The following is a 19,771-nucleotide window of genomic DNA, read 5'->3' on the forward strand; positions in this document are numbered from 1 at the left end:
CGCAATCCCTGTGAGGAGGAAGCGAATTGAGCTTAGGCTCCTCAAAAACATCCCGATAATCAGACAAAAATACAGGAACCTCAGAAGGAGTAGATGAAGCGATAGAAATCGGAGGTGCATCATCATGAACTCCCTGACATCCCCAGCTTAACACAGACATCGTTTTCCAGTCCAAGACTGGGTTATGAGTTTGTAACCATGGCAGACCAAGCACTAAGACATCATGTAAATTATACAGTACCAGGAAGCGAATCACCTCCTGATGAACGGGAGTCATACGCATGGTCACTTGTGTCCAGTACTGAGGTTTATTCATAGCCAAAGGTGTAGAGTCAATTCCTTTCAAAGGAATAGGGACTTCCAGAGGCTCCAGACTAAACCCACAGCGGTTGGCAAATGACCAATCCATAAGACTCAGGGCAGCGCCTGAATCCACAGAGGCATCGACGGAAATGGCAGATAATGAACAAATCAGAGTCACAGACAGAATGAACTTAGACTGTAACGTACTAATGGCAACAGACTTATCAACCTTTTTTGTGCGTTTAGAGCATGCTGATATAACATGAGCTGAATCACCACAATAAAAACACAACCCATTTTTCCGCCTATAGTTTTGCCGTTCACTTCTGGACTGAATTCTATCACATTGCATTGTCTCAGGTGCCTGTTCAAAAGACACCGCCAAATGGTGCACAGGTTTGCGCTCCCGTAAACGCCGATCAATCTGAATAGCCATAGTCATAGACTCATTCAGACCTGCATGCGCAGGGAACCCCACCATAACATCTTTAATGGCCTCAGAAAGGCCATCTCTGAATCTTGCAGCCAGGGCGCACTCATTCCACTGAGTAAGCACCGACCATTTCCGAAATTTCTGACAATATAATTCTGCTTCATCTTGCCCCTGAGAGAGAGCCAATAAAGCTTTTTCAGCCTGAATCTCTAGGTTAGGTTCCTCATAGAGCAAACCCAATGCCAGAAAAAACGCATCCACATTGATCAACGCAGGATCCCCTGGTGCCAATGCAAATGCCCAATTCTGAGGGTCACCCCGCAGGAAAGATATCACAATCTTGACTTGCTGAGCAGGGTCTCCAGAGAAGCGAGATTTCAAAGAAAGAAACAACTTGCAATTGTTCCTAAAATTCAGAAAACTAGATCTATCTCCAGAAAAAAACTCTGGGATAGAAATTCTAGGTTCAGACATAGGAGCATGTACAACAAAATCTTGTATATTTTGAACCTTAGCAGCAAGATTATTCAGGATGGAAGCCAAACTCTGGACGTCCATGATAAACAGCTAAGGTCAGAGCCATTCAAGGATTAAGAGGAGGTAAGACGCAGCAAACTCTGAGGGAAGGAAAAAAAAAAAAAAAAAAAAACCTTCCTCAGACTACTTTTCCTCCTACTTCAGCCAATATGATTACCACTTTTCGGGCCGGCGATACTGTCATGATCGCAATGGCAGGGGATCACAAAAGGACAAGCACACAAAAAACAGAACAAGCTCTAGGGTGATGGAAACTGAGCTGACCGCGATCCTGAACCTAATTCACAACACTAGCAGTAGCCGGGGAACGTGCCTACGATGATTCTAGACGTCTCGCGCCAGCCGAAGGACTAGCTTCCCCTATTAGAAGAAACAAAGACCTCTCTTGCCTCCAGAGAAACCCCCCACATGTAATGACGGTGAAATGAGAGGAAAGCACATACGTAGTAATGAAAACAGATTCAGCAAAATGAGGCCCGCTAAAACTAGATAGCAGAGGATACAAAAGTGAACTGCGCGGTCAGCGAAAAACCCTACAAAAAACCATCCTGAAATTACCTGAACTCATGTGCCAACTCATGGAACATGAGGAGTAATATCAGCCCACTAGAGCAACCAGCAACAAGGAATCACATAACTGCAAGCTGGACTAAAACAAAAATAAAGCAAAACGTGGAACAGGAAAATCAAAAACTTAGCTTGTCCTGAAGATTACTGAAGCGGAAAGCAGAGGTAACAAGACACACTGATTACATTGATCGCCGGCGAGGAAATGACAAGAAAGCCAGGTTAAATAGGAAACTCCCATATCCTGATAGAACAGGTGGACACCAGAGACCGCAGAGAACACAAGTCACCCAGTACCATCTGTAACCACCAGAGGGAGCCCAAAAACAGAATCCACAACACACATCACTCCAGGCCCTGCATCTGGTCAAGGCTGTGACGGCATAGCACACAGGAACATCAATGGTCTAGTCCAGTGTTTCCCAACTCCGGTCCTCAAGAGCCACCAACAGGTCATGTTTTGAGGATTTCCTTAGTATTGCACAGGTCAATGAATGCTTGCCTGTCCAAGTGATGCAATTATCACCTGTGCAATACTAAGGAAATCCTGAAAACATGACCTGTTGGTGGCTCTTGAGGACCGGAGTTGGGAAACACTGGACTAGACCATTGATGTTCCTGTGTGCTATGCCGTCACAGCCTTGACCAGATGAGGACCGGACTTGGGGAACACTGGTCGAGTCATACCAGAAGCCAAAAAGGGATGCACATGAAGGGATACCAAAAAAGAAGAGGGATTGAACGTCAGGCTGCAGGGATGGCAGGACAGACGAGCAGTGGGGTGACCAGTATTTATTTTTATTACATCTGACATTTATTATCCTTTTTGGTCTGGATAAACCCTTGAGGGTAATAAGGAATATTCAGTTTGCATCAAATTACTTCACTGCAAATTGACCTTCCCTTTATAATGTGCACTTTAGCAAATTTGATCATCATGGCTTATGTCGCATATTCCTTTTGCTGTTAATTTTTATTGTTAAATTACTTTGTTTGGAGGAAATAATTAAAAATAAAACAGAGTTTGTAAAATCAATATGGTTTATTACACAGTTTCTTGATTGACAGCAGTAGCATACAGTAAGGTTGGCCTCCACCATACAGACTTCCAGTCAAACGCGTTTGTTTTTTTTTTCTTTTTTAAATATTGGTGCTGCCATGTGTCATAAATAGTAAAATTACAATGTGTACTAACATTCAATATGGTGGATGAACCAAGATCTACAGCCTAATACTATATCGCCTGGAATAAGCCAATGACCGTGCTGAATAAATCATCCACCTCTTCACCGGACTCCATTTATTCGATAACGGCGGCAATTGTGCAAGCCAAACAATATTTACATCATTTATCTGTATCGCTGCCACATAGAATTTAGGTGAAATTGCTGATAATTGTACAGCTGGTGAAAGCAAACTTAACAGAATGTCTTTTTAAAACATTCGTAGAGAAAAAAAAATGATTGCTGTAGAGAACAACTTCACCTGCGAACACTCAGTTCAGAGAACACAATTTCAAAGACCTGTTCAAGGGTTTGGAGCTACAAAACGTGAAGGTTAAACGATCACATTTACGACAAAACACACAATACGTTTAAAAGAACCAAATAACATTATGTCCAAGGATACGATTACCATAGATACAAACAGTTATGAAGACATTTTATCACAAATGACATTCCTTTTAAAAATATAAAACAATTATTTAGGTTTTTTAAGAGTTAAAAACAAATGTGTTCCATTGTCGACAGTTTCTTTTTTATTATTACAAAGGAATATCATCGAAAGCCAGTAAATGTTTTCTTATCTGTCATTGTATGTTAAACCTGTGAAAAGAAAAGAAAAAAAACGTAAAATTAGATTTCAAACACCAAACGTGTTTAGAAAGTTTTTTTTTATATATATATATTTACTAGAGATGGGAGGATCAACTTTGGTCCATTGGCTGGGTCAGTATTCTGTGACCACTGGATGGGAGGCCTGGACGTTTCCTTGCTTTCCGGCATCCCCGCCTCTTCTTTTGATTAGGTAGGACTGGCATGACATCATCATTGTGGCATGACGCACACACATGACATCGCACCAGCTAATCAAAAGAAAAGCTGGGAGCACAGGTTAAGCGGATGAATGCAAGCACAAGAAGCATAGAAGGTGGAGCATTCAAACATAGGACTACAGTCTCAAGCCCAAGACCCAAGTGTGTCTAAATGGGCCTTACTTAGGTCTAGGAAGATGATATAACTGATTCACTCTGGGTAACCTGCAAAACTAGATGCGGAGCACGGCAGAGAGCAGTAGATCCAGGAGAAGGAAACAAAGCCCGGGATGACCAGCACATTTGGGTCACAGAATACTGACCCTGCCGATGGACTCGTCTTCTGAATCTATTCGTCTTATATCCAGTTAGTACTAGTGATGAGCGAGTATACTCGTTGCTCGGGTTTTCCCGAGTACGCTCGGGTGATCTCCGAGTATTTGTTAGTGTTCGGAGATTTCGTTTTTTGTCACCTCAGCTGAATGATTTACGGCTACTAGCCAGCCTAGGTTCATGTGGGGGTTGCCTCGTTGCAACGAGTATACTCGCTCATCAATAGTTATTACCTATCCAATATTAGAATGGTTCCATTAAACTGTCTTAACAAAACAAAAGCCACAACCCGCCCCCATCCACAAATGTTTGTACGGTCATGCTGTTGTATTTTACAAGATCAAGAAGACATGATCTTTTATAGAATAGATCGATTGCTCTCAGACTGGAAAAATTGTGCTTTAATTTGCCAGTGCAGCCTCTGCCTCCCTGACTGTTCTCTGCTGAATCCCACCTGCTTAACATGAATGACTGCTCGCTGGCTTGACTACACTGCCAGTGAGCTTTCACTCTAGAGAAAGAAGTTGAGGCGCAGCTGCTTTTACAGCCAGGGAGATAGAAGCTTTGGAATGGCTTTGCCAGTCCCTGATTAAATTAATATTTAAATTATTCTTAATTAAACAGTTATTTGTTTAATTAGGAACACAACACGTATGGTCATTAAACATATGGATGATAATGTTTTATAGTGCAACATGACCAATGAAAAAAAAATTGCCTCTTTTTCGACATTGGATGTACCGGTAAGTCCTCTTTTTCAAGTAGTTCCTGTAAATGGGCATTCCGGTATGTCCTATTTGTGAGGGCACAGAATTTGTACCCAGCGCTATCACCCCAGGCTTGCAGTGACAGCCATATCCAATGCCAGCAACATCTCTGGTTGTATAAGCCTCTGAATACATTTAGATTGGGGTGAGAGCGATACGCCTCCCTCTCACAACATCAACACTCAAAGTTGGGCATTTACTGTAGTTCTGGGTTTATGCGTAAACTCTTTGTCTCAATCCTGTTTTTCAAACAAGCAGATGGAACCATTCACTTTAATTTGGCAGACTGAGTCACTTTAGACTCCATCTGGCCTCTGATCAGCAGTGCCCCATTTTTTAAGCATGCACAAAAGAGCGATTGGCCTCTAAAGAGACGGGACACTGTTGGAACAGGAACCAAAGTCCAAAGTGGTACCGTTAGGGGTTTTGTCTGAATAACATTTTGCATAATTTGAATATTATGAATGGATATATTAGGAAACCTTGAGGTAAGTATTTGGTGTACAACACTCGATCAAAAAGGAACGGAGCCTTTAAAAAAGTGGTCCAAAATGTTAAGTACTTCAAAGTGGTATCAATAGAAAAACTTTCACTCAACCCACAGAAAAAAACAATCCCTCACTTAAATCTTATATCTGGCAATTGAGGAATAGGGGGTTTCCACATCACAAGTAGCTCTAAAGGCTCTGGAAAAACTACTTGCACACTCTCAAAACCAAATGTCCCTATTCCCGCCAAGTCCAATAGTGTGTCTACACCACAGTTCACATCCACATATTTGGCATTAATGTAGTGGGGACAGACTACTAAATGTATGAGATGCGTTGTGGATAAATCAACATATTAGTGGAAAAAATTTAATTTTTCACATCCCAATTATATAAACTTCCATGAAAACACATATGGGTTCAAAATGCTCTCTGCACCCCTAGATGAATCCCATATATGGGGTATTCACCAAAATATGATCACTTGCGGGGGGTTTCTGCTTAGAGGATCTGCAAATACAACATGAAATCTGCAATCTGTTCTAGCTAAAATTGTGCTCAAAGTCAAATAGCGCTCATTCCCTTTCTAAGTCCATTGTGTGCCCAAACAGTAGTTCCTGACGAGTGTTTCTCATGAAAAATTGAGAAACAAATTTTGGGTCCCATAATCTTTTGCCATCTATTACAAAAGTGAAAAATTGGGGGTTAGAGCAACATAATAGTGGAAAAATGTAATTTTTGTTTCGAAAGTCACCTTGGATACAGCTAAATACACCCCATGGTCCTGATGTAAATGACCAGGTAAAATACAATTTACAGATGGATAAATTAGAAACTAGAAAAAGGTGAAAAAAAAGGACTATAAAAGTTCCTTACCAAAAAGATCCTTTGCCATTTTGTAGATAATTCTGAAATTATATATATCAAATTTCAGATATTTTCATGAATAATCATAATTGACCAAAATTTACCATGAACATAAAATGTAAAGTGGGTCGATGTTTCAGTAAAAAAGTCTCAGATTCGCTAAGTTTCTCCCAGCTGATTTATGACCACACCAACGTTGAATGATCAAATAAAGAGTCTGTAAAAACCGAACAGCACAACATTTTAAGCTATAAAAAAAAGTTCCCTAAGTGAACAACCTCTTTAAAGGGAGCATGTCACAACTAAAATGCATGAAGAGGGCACTGTCAATCAGACGCTGGATGGGGTGGGAAGGCCCACAATATGTATGGTAAATGAACAGGCGTAATGTTGTACTAAACTTTTGGCCACACCAAGGGTGCACTGAAGCCTTTTCATTTGCATACAAATTAAAAAGTCATTTTCACAGGCACTGTAACAGGTACAGTGCTGCTATGAAAGTCAAGAACCACTACAACACTATATTACCCATTTAAAGTGCACTAGGTGGAGGGGGGCTGACGGACTCCCTGTAAGAGTTAACACAGATCCCCTCTGACACTTTTGGAACACAACTTTTTCTCTCACTGCATTTTAGTGATTATATTTTACCAACATTTATCCTTCGCTTTCAGCCTTCAGTATGGGTTCCGGTTTCAGAGCTTTCACAAATGTGTCATATCCATTTAGAATAGTTTCTGTAAAAAAAAAAATAAAGAAAAGTAATGTAATCTGTGTAACTATAATAAAGTTAGATAGACCACAGTTCAGATAATAAATAAAACAATTGAAGGGCATGTTGCCACAATGTCTTTGGGCTGAAGGTACAGATGTCGAGCTTTTATAGTCGGAGCCGCTTCCGGAAAAAATGTAAACCCTTTCAAGCCACGGAATGGTATTGTTACTCTTGGGAACTTGAGAATTTAAAAGGCGATTTTCACACTTTCCTTATTTGGTCTTTTTTGACAAGCAGATCCAGTCAGTTTGGTCAGGGTCACCTGATATGCATTTGAAGGGAATCTGTCACCCCTGAGACATATTCGACCTATTAATATGGGCATTAATATGTTAAACAAGTGGTATCTGTATGCCTCATGTTAGCAGTCTTGTTGTTAAGAATTGTTATATTCTTTCCTTATGCTAATGATTTCTTCCAAGCCCCGGGGCGTGCCTGCTTGGAAGAAATCCCTGCCTCCTGTCTTCATTATAATACTACCCCCCTCCCATGCACATCAGTTGTGGCGCCGGAATCCCACACCTGCGCCTTGCACTCCCTCCACAATCCGTATCTTTTCCTCCCTTCTATGAGCACTGCATTCAGGTGAGTCACTGTGACCTCCGGGAGGGTGCTCTCCCCATATAGTCATCGCTAGGAACCATGTGTACATAGTGATGACTATGCAAAGAGGAAGTGGGGAGAGCACCTTATCGTCGCGCAGCCGGAGTTCACTGTAGCAGAAGTACCCATGTGAATGCAATCCAATTGCAATGCTATTTTAACATGAACTCTGCCATTTACAGTTTTCAAAAGGAAATATGTGCATGTATTTTATTAGTAAATACATTATTTCCTAAAGAAAAAAAAAATGGCGTGGGGTTCCCCAAATTTTTATTAACCAGCAGATGGAAAGCAGACAGCTGGGGGCCGATGTTTACAGCCTGGGAATTGGGGTGGTGTAAAACCCATGGATCATCCCAGGTTATTAATAACAGCTCTCAGCAGTATACTTAGCCTTTACTGGTTATTAAAATTGCCCCCCCCCAAAAAAAAAAATGACGTAGGGTCCCCTTATAATTAATAACAAGCAAAGGGTAGGCAGACAGCTAAGGGCTGATATCAACAGCGCAGGAAGGGGACATGGATATTGGCCCCATGCCGGACTAAAAACATCAGCTCTCAGCAGCCATAGAAATGGCGCATCCAAGAGATGCGACAAATCTGACACTCAGCCTCGCTCTTCCCACTTGCCCTGTAGCGATGGAAAGTGGGGTGATATTATTGGGGTTGATGTCACCTTTGCATTCAATTGAAGGGGGGGGATAATAAAAAAAAAAAATTGCAGATGAGCAAGGACTCAGATTAACCTTGGTCAGAGTGCAATCTGTTTTTTTTTTTATCGGATCGCACTTGTCCGTTTCTCTCGTAAATGAGTATGAGTCCCTATAGATATCTCATAGTTTGTGGGGGACATGATGCAAGAGGGACAAGTTGTATGAGGGTCAGATTGTTTTGAATGCTGGATATTTTCTTTTTTATTTCATATGCAAGAAAAATCCTAGATTTATACTGTTGACCCTTTCATAAGTGATTATAGTGTACCTGTGATAGATAACTAGTGTGCTCGACGTGTATTCTTTTTTCCTATATTCTTTTTTTTTCTTTTTAAAAAGCCATGTTAGGGCTCATTTCGACAGGTAGCCTGTTTGTTAGGCAATCCCTACATGCGTTTCGGTTGGAAAACAGATGCGACAGGCAGGCGCGGGGACTCTTAGGGTATGTGCATACACTGCGGATTACTCTGCGGATTTTTCCGGACTGATTTTGGTAAAACCGCAGGTAAATCTCACTGTGGATTTCCTCTGGAATTACCGCGATTGTTTTGCGGATTTTGTGCGGATTCCTATTATGGAGCAGGTGTATACCGCTGTGGAATCCGCACAAAGCATTGACATGTGCACTGCGGATTTTGTTTTCCATAGGTTTACATGGTACTGTAAACTCATGGAAAACTGCTGCGAATCCACAGCAAAATCCGCAAGGGATCCACAGCAAAATCAGAAGTGTGTGCACATACCCTCACTATCTGAGCACACCGAAATCACTCGGTTAGCACCCGAGCATGCTCTGGATAACACCATATCCGAGCACGTTCGCTCATCACTATTGTTGAGCCAATAAATCATAAATGGAATATAGAAATGGATCAATGTAAATAAGGAGGCATAGACAAAGTTTAAGATAACCACAGGAACGGATTGTGTATATTTTAGGAGTTGCTGCAGAATTTGAAATGTGAACTAGGCCAGAGTAGTTCATTAGGCTTACAGCAGATGAAGTGTTAAATCGGCAAACAATCGAAAGACACAGACAGCAGAGATGAAGAGGATTACTGGTTTAAAAAAGAAATAAATAAAAAGATATTCTCTGAAGCAGGAGTGTTTGAAGTGTGAATAAGTTCAGATAACCACTGGTTATGTTTACAGCACACAAAGGGTTAATCAGGTCTGAGCCACGAATTAGATGGAGGAGTTTGCAAACATGATTTTAGCTGAGAGAACTGAATGTTGGCAAATTCTAAAGCACAAAGTAACTGAACATATAGCTTACTCAATACGCAGACAATTATGGTTTTCTAAGGCTACTTTCACACTTCCGTCTTTATAAAGACGTCGCAATGCGTCGTTCTGTGCAAAAAATGCATCCTGCAAAGTTGCCCGCAGGATGCGTTTTTTGCACATAGACACGTTCCATACGTCGTGCACTGGATGCGTCGGTAATTGTCGGACTGTCGTCACAAAAAAGTTCAATGTAACTTTTTTGTGCATCGGATCCGCCATTTTCGACAGCGCATGCGCGGCCGGAACTCCGCCCCCTCTTCCCCGCTCATCACAATGGGCAGCGGATGCGTTGTAAAACTGCATCCGCTGCCCACGTTGTGCTAAATTTAGCACAACGTCCGTCGGCACGTCGGGCCGACGGTTTGCGACAGTAGTCTAAGTCAGCCTCAAAATGCCTTGGGTGATGAGATCACTGAGATTCGTATGGTAACTTGTCAACCCCGATGTGGAGCACAGCAAAGAGTGGCGGCCATAGGGTCATAGAGCAAAGCTCGGCAGATGTCAATGCCATGAAGAGGCCTTCACGAATGAATGCCACACTAGTCCTACTCGCAGGATTATGGTGTGGGGTGGTATAATTTATAGTAGCTATACCCCCCTAGTTTTCACTGCAGGCACACTAACAGCTTGACATCACATTGATATGTTCGTAGAACTAGTGGTGCAGAAATTTCTTCAGAGAATCTCCAGAACAATTTTTCAACCAAACACCAAGCCGCATGTTGCTCATGCTACTGTGAGCAGCTTGTCTTGTCTACATGTGCTACCATGGCCTCGAGCATCTAGCATTGGCATCGAGCATATCTGGAAATTCATTGATCAGTAACAGGGCTGTGGAGTCGTAGCCCATTTTGGTGGAGTCTGAGTCGGTGTCATGGAAATTGAGGAGTCGGAGGTTTGACTTACCGACTCCACAGCTATGGTCAGTAATGCATCTAAAAGGGTCAGAACAGAATGACTGTTCAAACCAAGTAAAGGCGCTCAGTGCACCGTGGTATGGAACAACATTTAAGTGCACCTTCCTACCTGCTTGTTTTCCCTCTATCTCCAGCCTTCTCTTGCTCTATAAAGCCAGAGATGTCAATCAAAGAAGAGGAGAGGGGCATGGAGATAGAGGGAAAAACAAGAAGGTGGGAAAGTGCACTTAGGGTAAATGTTTGGCCACGCCACGTTGCACTGAGCACTAGGATTTGATTTGAATAGTCATTATGTGCTGACAGTCCATTTAAGTATTTGTGTGTCTAGGTGCATTAAGCATGGCAGAACATTCTTTCGACAACCATTAATAACTTAATTGTTTGCCAAAAGGGTCTAAGTGTGTGTGTTCCTATTTTGCAAATTTGTGTAATGCTATTTTTTTCCAAAGGAGGTTGAATCTTGTAAAAACAAAATGTATCCGTTTAACGGTGCATGCCTTTTTTGGAACACGCTACATGTTGATTTCTGTGCATGTACCTACCTACATACCTTGCATTTCTTGCTATTTTTTTGGGTAAGAGATGACTAACACTGTCAAAAGTTAACTTTAGTGTTGGACTAAATCTATAGCAAAATAAGGCCATGTTCACACTTTGCGTTTTTTTCGCGGAACCGCGGCAATTTTGCCGCTGCAGGTCCGCTGCAGTTTCCATTGCGTTTACAGTAACATGTAAACCCTATGGAAACCGCAAACCGCTGTGCACATGCTGCGGGAAAAAACGCGCGGGAACGCAGCGGTTTACAACCCGCAGCATGTCACTTCTTTGTGCAGAATCGCAGCGGTTCTGCACCCATAGGAATGCATTGATCCGCTTACTTCCCGCATGGGGCTGTGCCCACCATGCGGGAAGTAAGCGGATAATGTACGGGTGGTACCCGGGGTGGAGGAGAGGAGACGCTCCTCCAGGCCCCGGGAACCATATTTGTGTAAAAAAAAAAGAATTAAAATATAAAATCATGATATACTCACCTCTGACGTCCCGACCTCCTCAGCGCTGCACGCGGCCGTCCGGTCTCAGGTTTGCTATGCGACCAGCACCTGTGGTGACGTCGCGGTCACATGACCGCACAGCATCTTTGGAACCGGACCGCCGCCTGCAGCGCCGAGGAGATCGGGATGTCAGAGGGTGAGTATATCATGATTTTTATTATTTTTAACATTACTATTGATGCTGCATATTGCTGCATATGCGGCATCAATAGTAGGAGTAAATCCCGCAGCGGAACCCGCAACACAAACCGCGATAAATCTGCAGGGATAACCGCAGCGGGTTTGCCCTGCAGATTTATCAAATCCGCTGCGGGAAAACCCGCAGCCCACCTCCTAGGTGTGAACATAGCCTAAAAAGTGCCACTGGATGTGGTAATGGAAAAGAAAAAAAAAAGAATGAAGGAGACACTTGCAAAAGCACCGCCACTGGCACCAGCTGTCTGGGCAGGTCACAATTGGCCTTTTTTGCCTCCGGTAGGTGTATTAGTGGGGAGGAAGTAGAGGGTGTTGTGGAGTATAAGGCTTATCTCTCGTCTCAGTCACAACAGAACTTTCACAGTGAGGACAGTTTGAGTTATGTTCTGCAAACAACGGTCTATCTGATCATAAAGAGGTGGATAATTTTTGGACTTTTCATTTTTTGTAAAAAATCTGCATTATTAAATGGGCTACTAGTTACTAATGACTACCCTCCATTTCTATAGCGAGGTCATCTTGATATTTCTAACGCTATGTTTTGGTTATAGAGCTTAACAGGGGTTGGAAACAGTCCAAGAAGGCCTCGGAGCAATATAGAAGTCTTTTCTGGGTAATTCTAGGCTTCTTCATTGTGACAAATGGATTAACCGCCAAGTACATTTTTTTTTTTAAATTCAACATACCTATCAATTCTGAATTTCAAAAGATTTGATCATCTCTACTTACGTGGTGTAATTGGTTCTTCACATTCATTTTCGTTTTTGAAATGAATGATCTTCATAATCATTTCCGAGTTGGACAACGTGTACTCTGTCTGAGTCTCAATGGAACGATATCCTGGTTTGGTGTAGTAATCTGGATCAATTACTTGAGTTTTCAAGGAGGCTACACCCATACTTCCCATACCACTTAATGTGGCCTCAAATGCTCTCTTTCGTGTTCTACTTCGATCCTTCTTCAAATCTTCTGAGATGATGTTTTCTCCTTCTGCCACTACAGGAAATATAGATGGTACAGCATCTGGACGTAGTATTATTTTATTTGGTGTAATGTCATAGCAATAGGGCTTGAAATGAATTGAACACAGTGCATATTTGTTTTGTTTTCTGCGTTCAAGAATATTCTCTGCTAACGCGTCAATGTCTTGAAAGTGTTGCCCGGTTGCTTCTAGCCAAACCTTTATTTTTGATGGATCATTGGGAAATCTGTGCAGGATTATTTCCTCACTTTGGCCCTTTTTACCTGTTTTGTTTGCACACTGGTTTACCAAACAGGAAGGCATTTTTTTTACCTAAAAAATATATAAATATATAAAAAAACATTTATGTATAGCAGCTTTTAGCTTTTTGACAATGTTATATTACAAAATCAAGACCCGGTTACATATCCCTCCCTTCACCTCTACGCATGTTTCACCGCTGGCTTCTTCTGGGGGTCAAAACGCGCGTAGGGGTGAGGGGACGCCACCACGATTCCTTTCAAGGCAATGGGTCTCTATCCATGCTGTTATCTCTGATCTATTTATAGGTCCCTCCACACTGTTTGGTATGGGTTATGCTTTGTTGGTATCTGGCTATGCCAGGAGGTAATTTATGTTACTATGTATTGAGTTCCTATTACCTTTATCTTGCTTTGTGTAATTCTGTATGAAATCATATGGCTATATACTTAGTACTTCATGCACCACGCTGGTTCTTGATATTTTTTTGCCTTTTTTCTATGGAAATTTGCAGATAATTATGTTATACCTGGTTAAAACTGTTGTTCCCTATATCAATTGCACTGTGCACCTTTATATTTTTGGGACACATACATGTTCTCCCCTGGTGATAAGTATACCTATTATTATTATTATTATTAAGTAGTATTTGGGCAATACTTAATGGGCCACTGTATTTCGCTGGATTATGTTTATGGACTATTAGGACTGGTGGCGTCTCTCTTGTGGGAGACATTCTGCTTTTTATCAATATTATGTTGTTCTAAATATATTGAAATAAAATTGTATTATTTTACTTTTGGATCCTGTCATCAGGTTTTTCCCATATAACCTATGGTCATCACCTTTCAGCCCCAAGTGACAGCATTCTAAAATGCTGCATATATGACTCCAATTCACCCAATAAGGTAGAGAAAAAAAAGAGCTTTTATTATACTCACCTACTGGGCAGTCCAGTCCGATGGGAGTCAATGGTCTTGGTCTGGCGCCTCCTCTCAACTTGCTATGCCATCCTCCTTCCCTGCTTCATGTGGATGATATATCCTATGTCATCAACAGGGTTTCCCTTCACGCTCCTGCGCAGACACCCTTCACTCTGCCCTGCAGACGGCAGAGCGAGGGACTGTTCAGATCATGTGTAGGGAAAGGCCAAAGATCGCATGCGAAGTACAGTAGTTTGCTCTGCCCTCAGCAGGGCAGATAGAAGTGCCTGAGCAGGAGCGCGAAGGGGCACACTATGTGGAAAGATGTAGGATGTGTCATTCACACGAAACAGAGAAAGACGATGGCATTGCAAGAAAAGAGTAGGCGCCGAATGAAGACCATAGACCCCCATCGTACCGGACCGCCCCCGTAGGCAAGTTTAGTAAAGATCTTCTTTTTAGCCTTGCAGGACAAATTAGTCATTAGTACAGCATTTTAAGGGTATGTGCACATGTAGATGGAACCTCTGCGGATTTTTCCGCACCTGTTTTGAGAAATCCGCAGGTAAAATGCACTGCGTTTTACCTGCGGATTTTTTTGTGCGGATTCCATCTGCGGTTTTACACCTTCGAATTCCTATTATGGAGCAGGTGTAAACCGCTGCAGAATCCACACAAAGAATGAACATGCTGCGGAATAAGCAACGCAGTGTTTCCGCGCGTTTTTTTCTACAGCATGTGCACTGCGGATTTTGTTTTCCATAGGTTTATATGGTACTATAAGCTCATGGAAAACAGCTGCGAATCCACAGCGTCAAAACCGCTGAGGATCCGCAGCAAAATCCACGTGTGCACATACCCTAAAATGCTGTCACATGAGGCTGAAAGTTGGTGGCCGTAGGTTACAAGGGAAAAACCTGGCAACAGGTTCCCTTTAAGGAAAATGCATTCTTGAAGACTGGAAGGCATTTGCCGTACCACAAAGGAGGCCACCACTGTCTGGGTGGAGTGGGTAATGACCCAAAGTGGTGGAGCTTTGCCGTCACCCAATAGGTTTCGCAAATGGCTGGTGAACTCTCCCTGCTGACAAGTCAGGAATCACAAAACCTGTATGGAGCTTTGAAAGACAATTGTTGGAAAATGGCTCCAACCAAGAGGAGGGGAGGGGGCTTAGGACTGATCCTTGAGGTAAGTAAGGGAAAGATGAGAGAAGAAGGAGCCAGCGAAAAAAAAAAAAAAAAAACAGTGAAGGAGCGGTCAGAGATGTAGGAGGAGAACCGGGAGAGAACGGTGTCTTTGAGGCCGATGGAGCAGAGCATAGTGAGGGGGAGCTGGTGATCCTCGAATGCTGAAGAGATCTAGGAGAATTAGCATGGAGTAGTGACCATTAGATTTAGCTGTTAGTAGATTATTAGAGACTTTAGTGAGGGCAGTTTCAGTAGAGTGTGAATAGTGGAAACCGGATTGAAGAGGGTGAAGAAGAGAATGATCTGAGAGATAGCGGATAAGACGGGAGTGGACCAAGGGTTCCAGGAGTTTGGAGATGAAGGGAAGATTAGAGACAGATCTATAATTAGTGGCACAGTTTTGGTTGAGGGACAGTTTTTTAAGTAATGGATGTATGATGGCATGTTTAAATGAGGGAAAGATACCGGAAGAGAGAGAGGTTGAATATTTTTGTTAGGTCAGTGGTGACAGTAGGGGAAAGGGATTGGAGAAGATGTGAGGGAATAAGGTCACTGGTGTAAGTAGTAGGCCGAGAAGATGCAAGGAGCCTGATCACTTCTTCTTCCGTGACTGGTTCAAAGTCAGAAAATGAGCTAGATGCAGTAGGGGAGGGAAGATAGTGCATGGTATATTGGATTGGGAGAAAATTTCCTGTCGGATATGGTAAATTTTTTCTTTGAAATAATTGGCCAGATCGTCAGTGTGGAGATCCGTGGTTGGGGCCTGCTCTCTTGGGTTGAGCAGGGAATGAAAAGTGTCAAAGAGACGTTTAGGATTATTGAATAGGGAGGTGAAGAGGGTGTTGAAATAGGTTTATTTGGAGAGGTGAAGGGCAGAGTTATTTAAAGCATAAACTTATAATGTAAAAATCTTCGGGCAGATTGGATTTTCTCCACAAATGTTCTACGCACCTGGAGCACCGCTGCAGGAAATGTGTTTGCAGAGTGTGCCAGGGTTGTCACTGTCTGTGCCGAGTTGTTCTATGTATAGGAGGTGCAGATTCATCCAGGTGTGAGGCAGTGACCAGTGTTATATGCGAGGGTCGCTACGTGTCCCTTAGGATGTGCAAAAAAGCATATGAAGGCCATGGGAGTGCATTGCAGTTACAGGCATAGCTGTGATTGCAATGCAGAATAGAAGTGTTGATCTTGGGCAAGCAATTTGTCCAAGGCAGATTTAAGAAAACCTGCTCTGAGCTTTTATTTTTGAAACGGACTACAGGATGGTAGTGGGGCAGTCCGTTTTCTTCGCCGGTCCAGGTTTTCCATGTGGCCGATGGCCACAAGTTCCTTTGTAAAAAGCCCTGTAGTAGGGGGTGGGGTGTGTCCAGTGGCGTAACTTGAAACTCTTGGTTGAAACTGATGCGAAACCTCCAATGGGGCCCCCCAAATATTTTAAATCTTTAATAGCAATAGTTTTTTCCTATAGGCCAAAGGGACTTTTAGGGCCCCCTAGGCTCCAGGGCCCGGGTGCGATTGCAACCCCTGCACCTGTTGTAGTTATGCCCCTGGGCATGTCAATCTGGAGTTTGCAGCAAGCAGGGCAGACAGCTCTGCAAAAGCTCAGCCTGTGTGAGGGAATACAGAGCCAAGCAGAGTGAACTCCTGGCACCCTGCAGCATGATACGGTGGTTCAGTTGCCCTCGGCAACCGGCCGCACTTATGGACTGTCTTATTTCCCGGCTGCGCTCCGGAGGATACGCGTGCTGTGCACTGTGTGAGTTTGGGCATTAAACATGTTTTGCTGTGAACTTTCCTGTGATCACTGTTTGTCACACTGCACCAACCCCGCTACATTACATATGGTGGAGAATGCGGGCAGTGTGAACTGAGGCATACCCCAGAGTGTGCTACATGTCAGTAATTAAGCCGGCAACGCTACAGTTCAAGCCTGCTGACAAGATGGAGGAGCTTTTGAGGCAGTTGGTCCTTGCTCAGCAGCAGCAACATGAGCAGCACCAACAGCAGCTGCAGTGTCAGCAGCAGCAATGGCAGCAGGAGCTATACAATCAGCAACAGCTGATTATATATCTCCATATATTTTATGGCTGTTGTTTAATCTTCATTTTCAGGGGGGGGGGTCTTCATGTGGTGCACTGATAAGATTTTCATAATGAAGACTGCTGACAGGTCAATGATCTCTCACTGACCCACCCCCTAGTTTACATAATGAATATTATATATACATATTGAAACAAAAAATCCCTTCTGCGGACAGGCTCAGGCGGTGGTACCTGCGCTGCAACATGATCATATATGCAATGTGTATATAAATCATTTCATTCATGTTATCCTTAAATTCCTTAAAAAAAAAGCAGTTTGAAAATGGCGCTCGCCGATAGCTGCTACTGGGCAGGCGGCACCATCTTGCTAAAGAAAAAAAACAATTCTCCACCAAGATGGCGCTGTCGACCATTTATAAGGATAACATAAAAGATATGAATGACATCGACATCGCATATGCGATCATGAAGCAGCACAAGTACCACCGACGGGAACTGCCTACAGAAAGGGATTTGTTTTCCAATATGTGTATAAATAATACTTATTAAGTAGAATAGGGGGCAGGTCAGTGAGGGATCAGTGATCTGTCAGAAGCCATAGACATGAACACCTAATCAGAGCATCACATGAAGATCCCCAAGGGCTGCCTCGAAGCATGAGCATATCATTAACTCAAAACTGAAAATAAAGATTAAAAGAATCACAACATGGGTTTCATCACCCAAGGTATCATTGTGATCAGTATAACGACACCGACCTGACACTGTCTGTAGGTTACTGTGCACAATCCTGCTGATGGGTTCCCTTTAATTAAAGCAGGACATGCAGGGAGCAGTTCAGAAACAACAAGTAGGAACGTGACAGGTAAGTGTGATGTGTGAGAGGCCATGAAGGTGATGCTGTACTTTGTGAGGAGCACTAATAGGATTATATAGGGGCAATATCAGTGGGAGCGAATATAAAGGGCTCAGCGAGGTTAGGGAAATGGCTTACCAGTAAAGAGAAATTGTGGTAAACTAAGCAATAAATGTTCCTCTCTCCTGTCTTTCAATGTTGGGAGATGTATGAATATGTCCAGTAATGGGGAATCTCCAGCACCTACCTCCACCTGCAGAACCGCACACCACATATATGGCTGTTCTGTGCGCACAGGACCTGTGATGAGGTCACAGGAGGGGAGGAGTCAGGGGTCACATGATCAGGGGCCTCAGTGTATGCAGGACTCTGCTGTGCTGGTTGTCATGGTGCTGGATGAGGGGAAGTTTCTGTGTGGAGTCAGGAGGGGTTTACATGGTGGATGTAGCAGAGCCGTGTGTACAAGGTGTACGGAGCGGAGCCGTGTGTGTATGAGGTGCACGGAGCGGAGCCGTGTGTGTATGAGGTGTACGGAGCGGAGCCGTGTGTGTATGAGGTGCACGGAGCGGAGCCATGTGTGTATGAGGTGTACGGAGTGGAGCCGTGTGTGTACGAGGTGTACGGAGCGGAGCCGTGTGTGTATGAGGTGCACGGAGCGGAGCCGTGTGTGTATGAGGTGTACGGAGCGGAGCCGTGTGTGTATGAGGTGCACGGAGCGGAGCCGTGTGTGTATGAGGTGTACGGAGTGGAGCCGTGTGTGTACGAGGTGTACGGAGCGGAGCCGTGTGTGTACGAGGTGTACAGAGTGGAGCTGCGTGTGTACAAGGTGTATAGAATGAAGGGAGCCGTGTGAGTATGAGGTGTATGGAGCAGAGTCGTGTTTGTACCGTATGTATGGAGTAGAACCATGTACAACCCCTGGCAAAAATGATGGAATCACCGGCCTTGGAGGATTTTCATTCAGTTGCTTAATTTTGTAGAAAAAAAGCAGATCACAGACATGGCACAAAACTAAAGTCATTTCAAATGGCGACTTTCTGGCTTTAAGAAACACTAAAAGAAATCAAGAACAAAAAAATGTAATAGTCAGTAATGGTTACTTTTTTTAGCCAAGCATAGGGGAAAAATTATGGAATCACTTAATTCTGAGGAAAAAATTATGCATCAAATTAGATCTGCTCGTTAGTCTGCATCTAAAAAGGAGTGATCACACCTTGGAGAGCTGTTGCACCAAGCGGATGGACATGAATCATGGCTCCAACACTAGAGATGTCAATTGAAACAAAGAAGAGGATTATCAAACTCTTAAAAGAGGGTAAATCATCACGCAATGTTGCAAAAGATGTTGGTTGCTCACAGCTGTGTCTAAAATCTGGACCAAATACAAACAACATGGGAAGGTTGTTAAAGGCAAACATACTGGTAGACCAAGGAAGACATCAATGCGTCAAGACCGGAAACTTCAAGCAATATGTCTTCAAAACAGGAAATTCACAATAAAACAGATGAGGAACGAATGGGAGGAACCTGGAGTCAACGTCTGTGACCGAACTGTAAGAAATCGCCTAAAGGAAATGGGATTTACATACAGAAAAGCTAAAAGAAAGCAATCATTAACACCTAAACAGAAAAAAACAAGGTTACAATGGGCTAAGGAAAAGCAATCGTG

The 19,771-nt window shown here is 43.1% G+C and overlaps 1 protein-coding gene across 6 annotated transcripts in view; it reads right to left on the minus strand.

Moving 5' to 3' along the window:
- Positions 1-2,863: 2,863 nt before the first annotated feature.
- Positions 2,864-19,771, minus strand: part of LOC138664053 (gastrula zinc finger protein XlCGF17.1-like) — a 229,591-nt gene continuing 212,683 nt past the window's right edge. For 2 of the 6 annotated variants that reach the window (XM_069750467.1, XM_069750466.1), the window contains exons 2-4: positions 12,602-13,166; positions 6,986-7,067; positions 2,864-3,666 (exon numbers count right to left, since the gene is read on the minus strand). In XM_069750467.1, the coding sequence (XP_069606568.1) occupies positions 6,988-7,067; positions 12,602-13,166 (645 nt within the window). In that variant the 3' untranslated portion in view covers positions 2,864-3,666; positions 6,986-6,987. Of the gene's footprint in view, positions 3,667-6,981; positions 7,068-12,601; positions 13,167-14,035; positions 14,215-18,240; positions 18,402-19,771 lie in introns of those variants that run through there. The other 4 variants (XR_011318285.1, XR_011318284.1, XM_069750465.1 and 1 more) reach the window with 4 other exon arrangements.

This window comes from Ranitomeya imitator, chromosome 2, assembly GCF_032444005.1.
Source record: "Ranitomeya imitator isolate aRanImi1 chromosome 2, aRanImi1.pri, whole genome shotgun sequence".
In the NCBI taxonomy this organism is placed as follows: domain Eukaryota; kingdom Metazoa; phylum Chordata; class Amphibia; order Anura; family Dendrobatidae; genus Ranitomeya; species Ranitomeya imitator.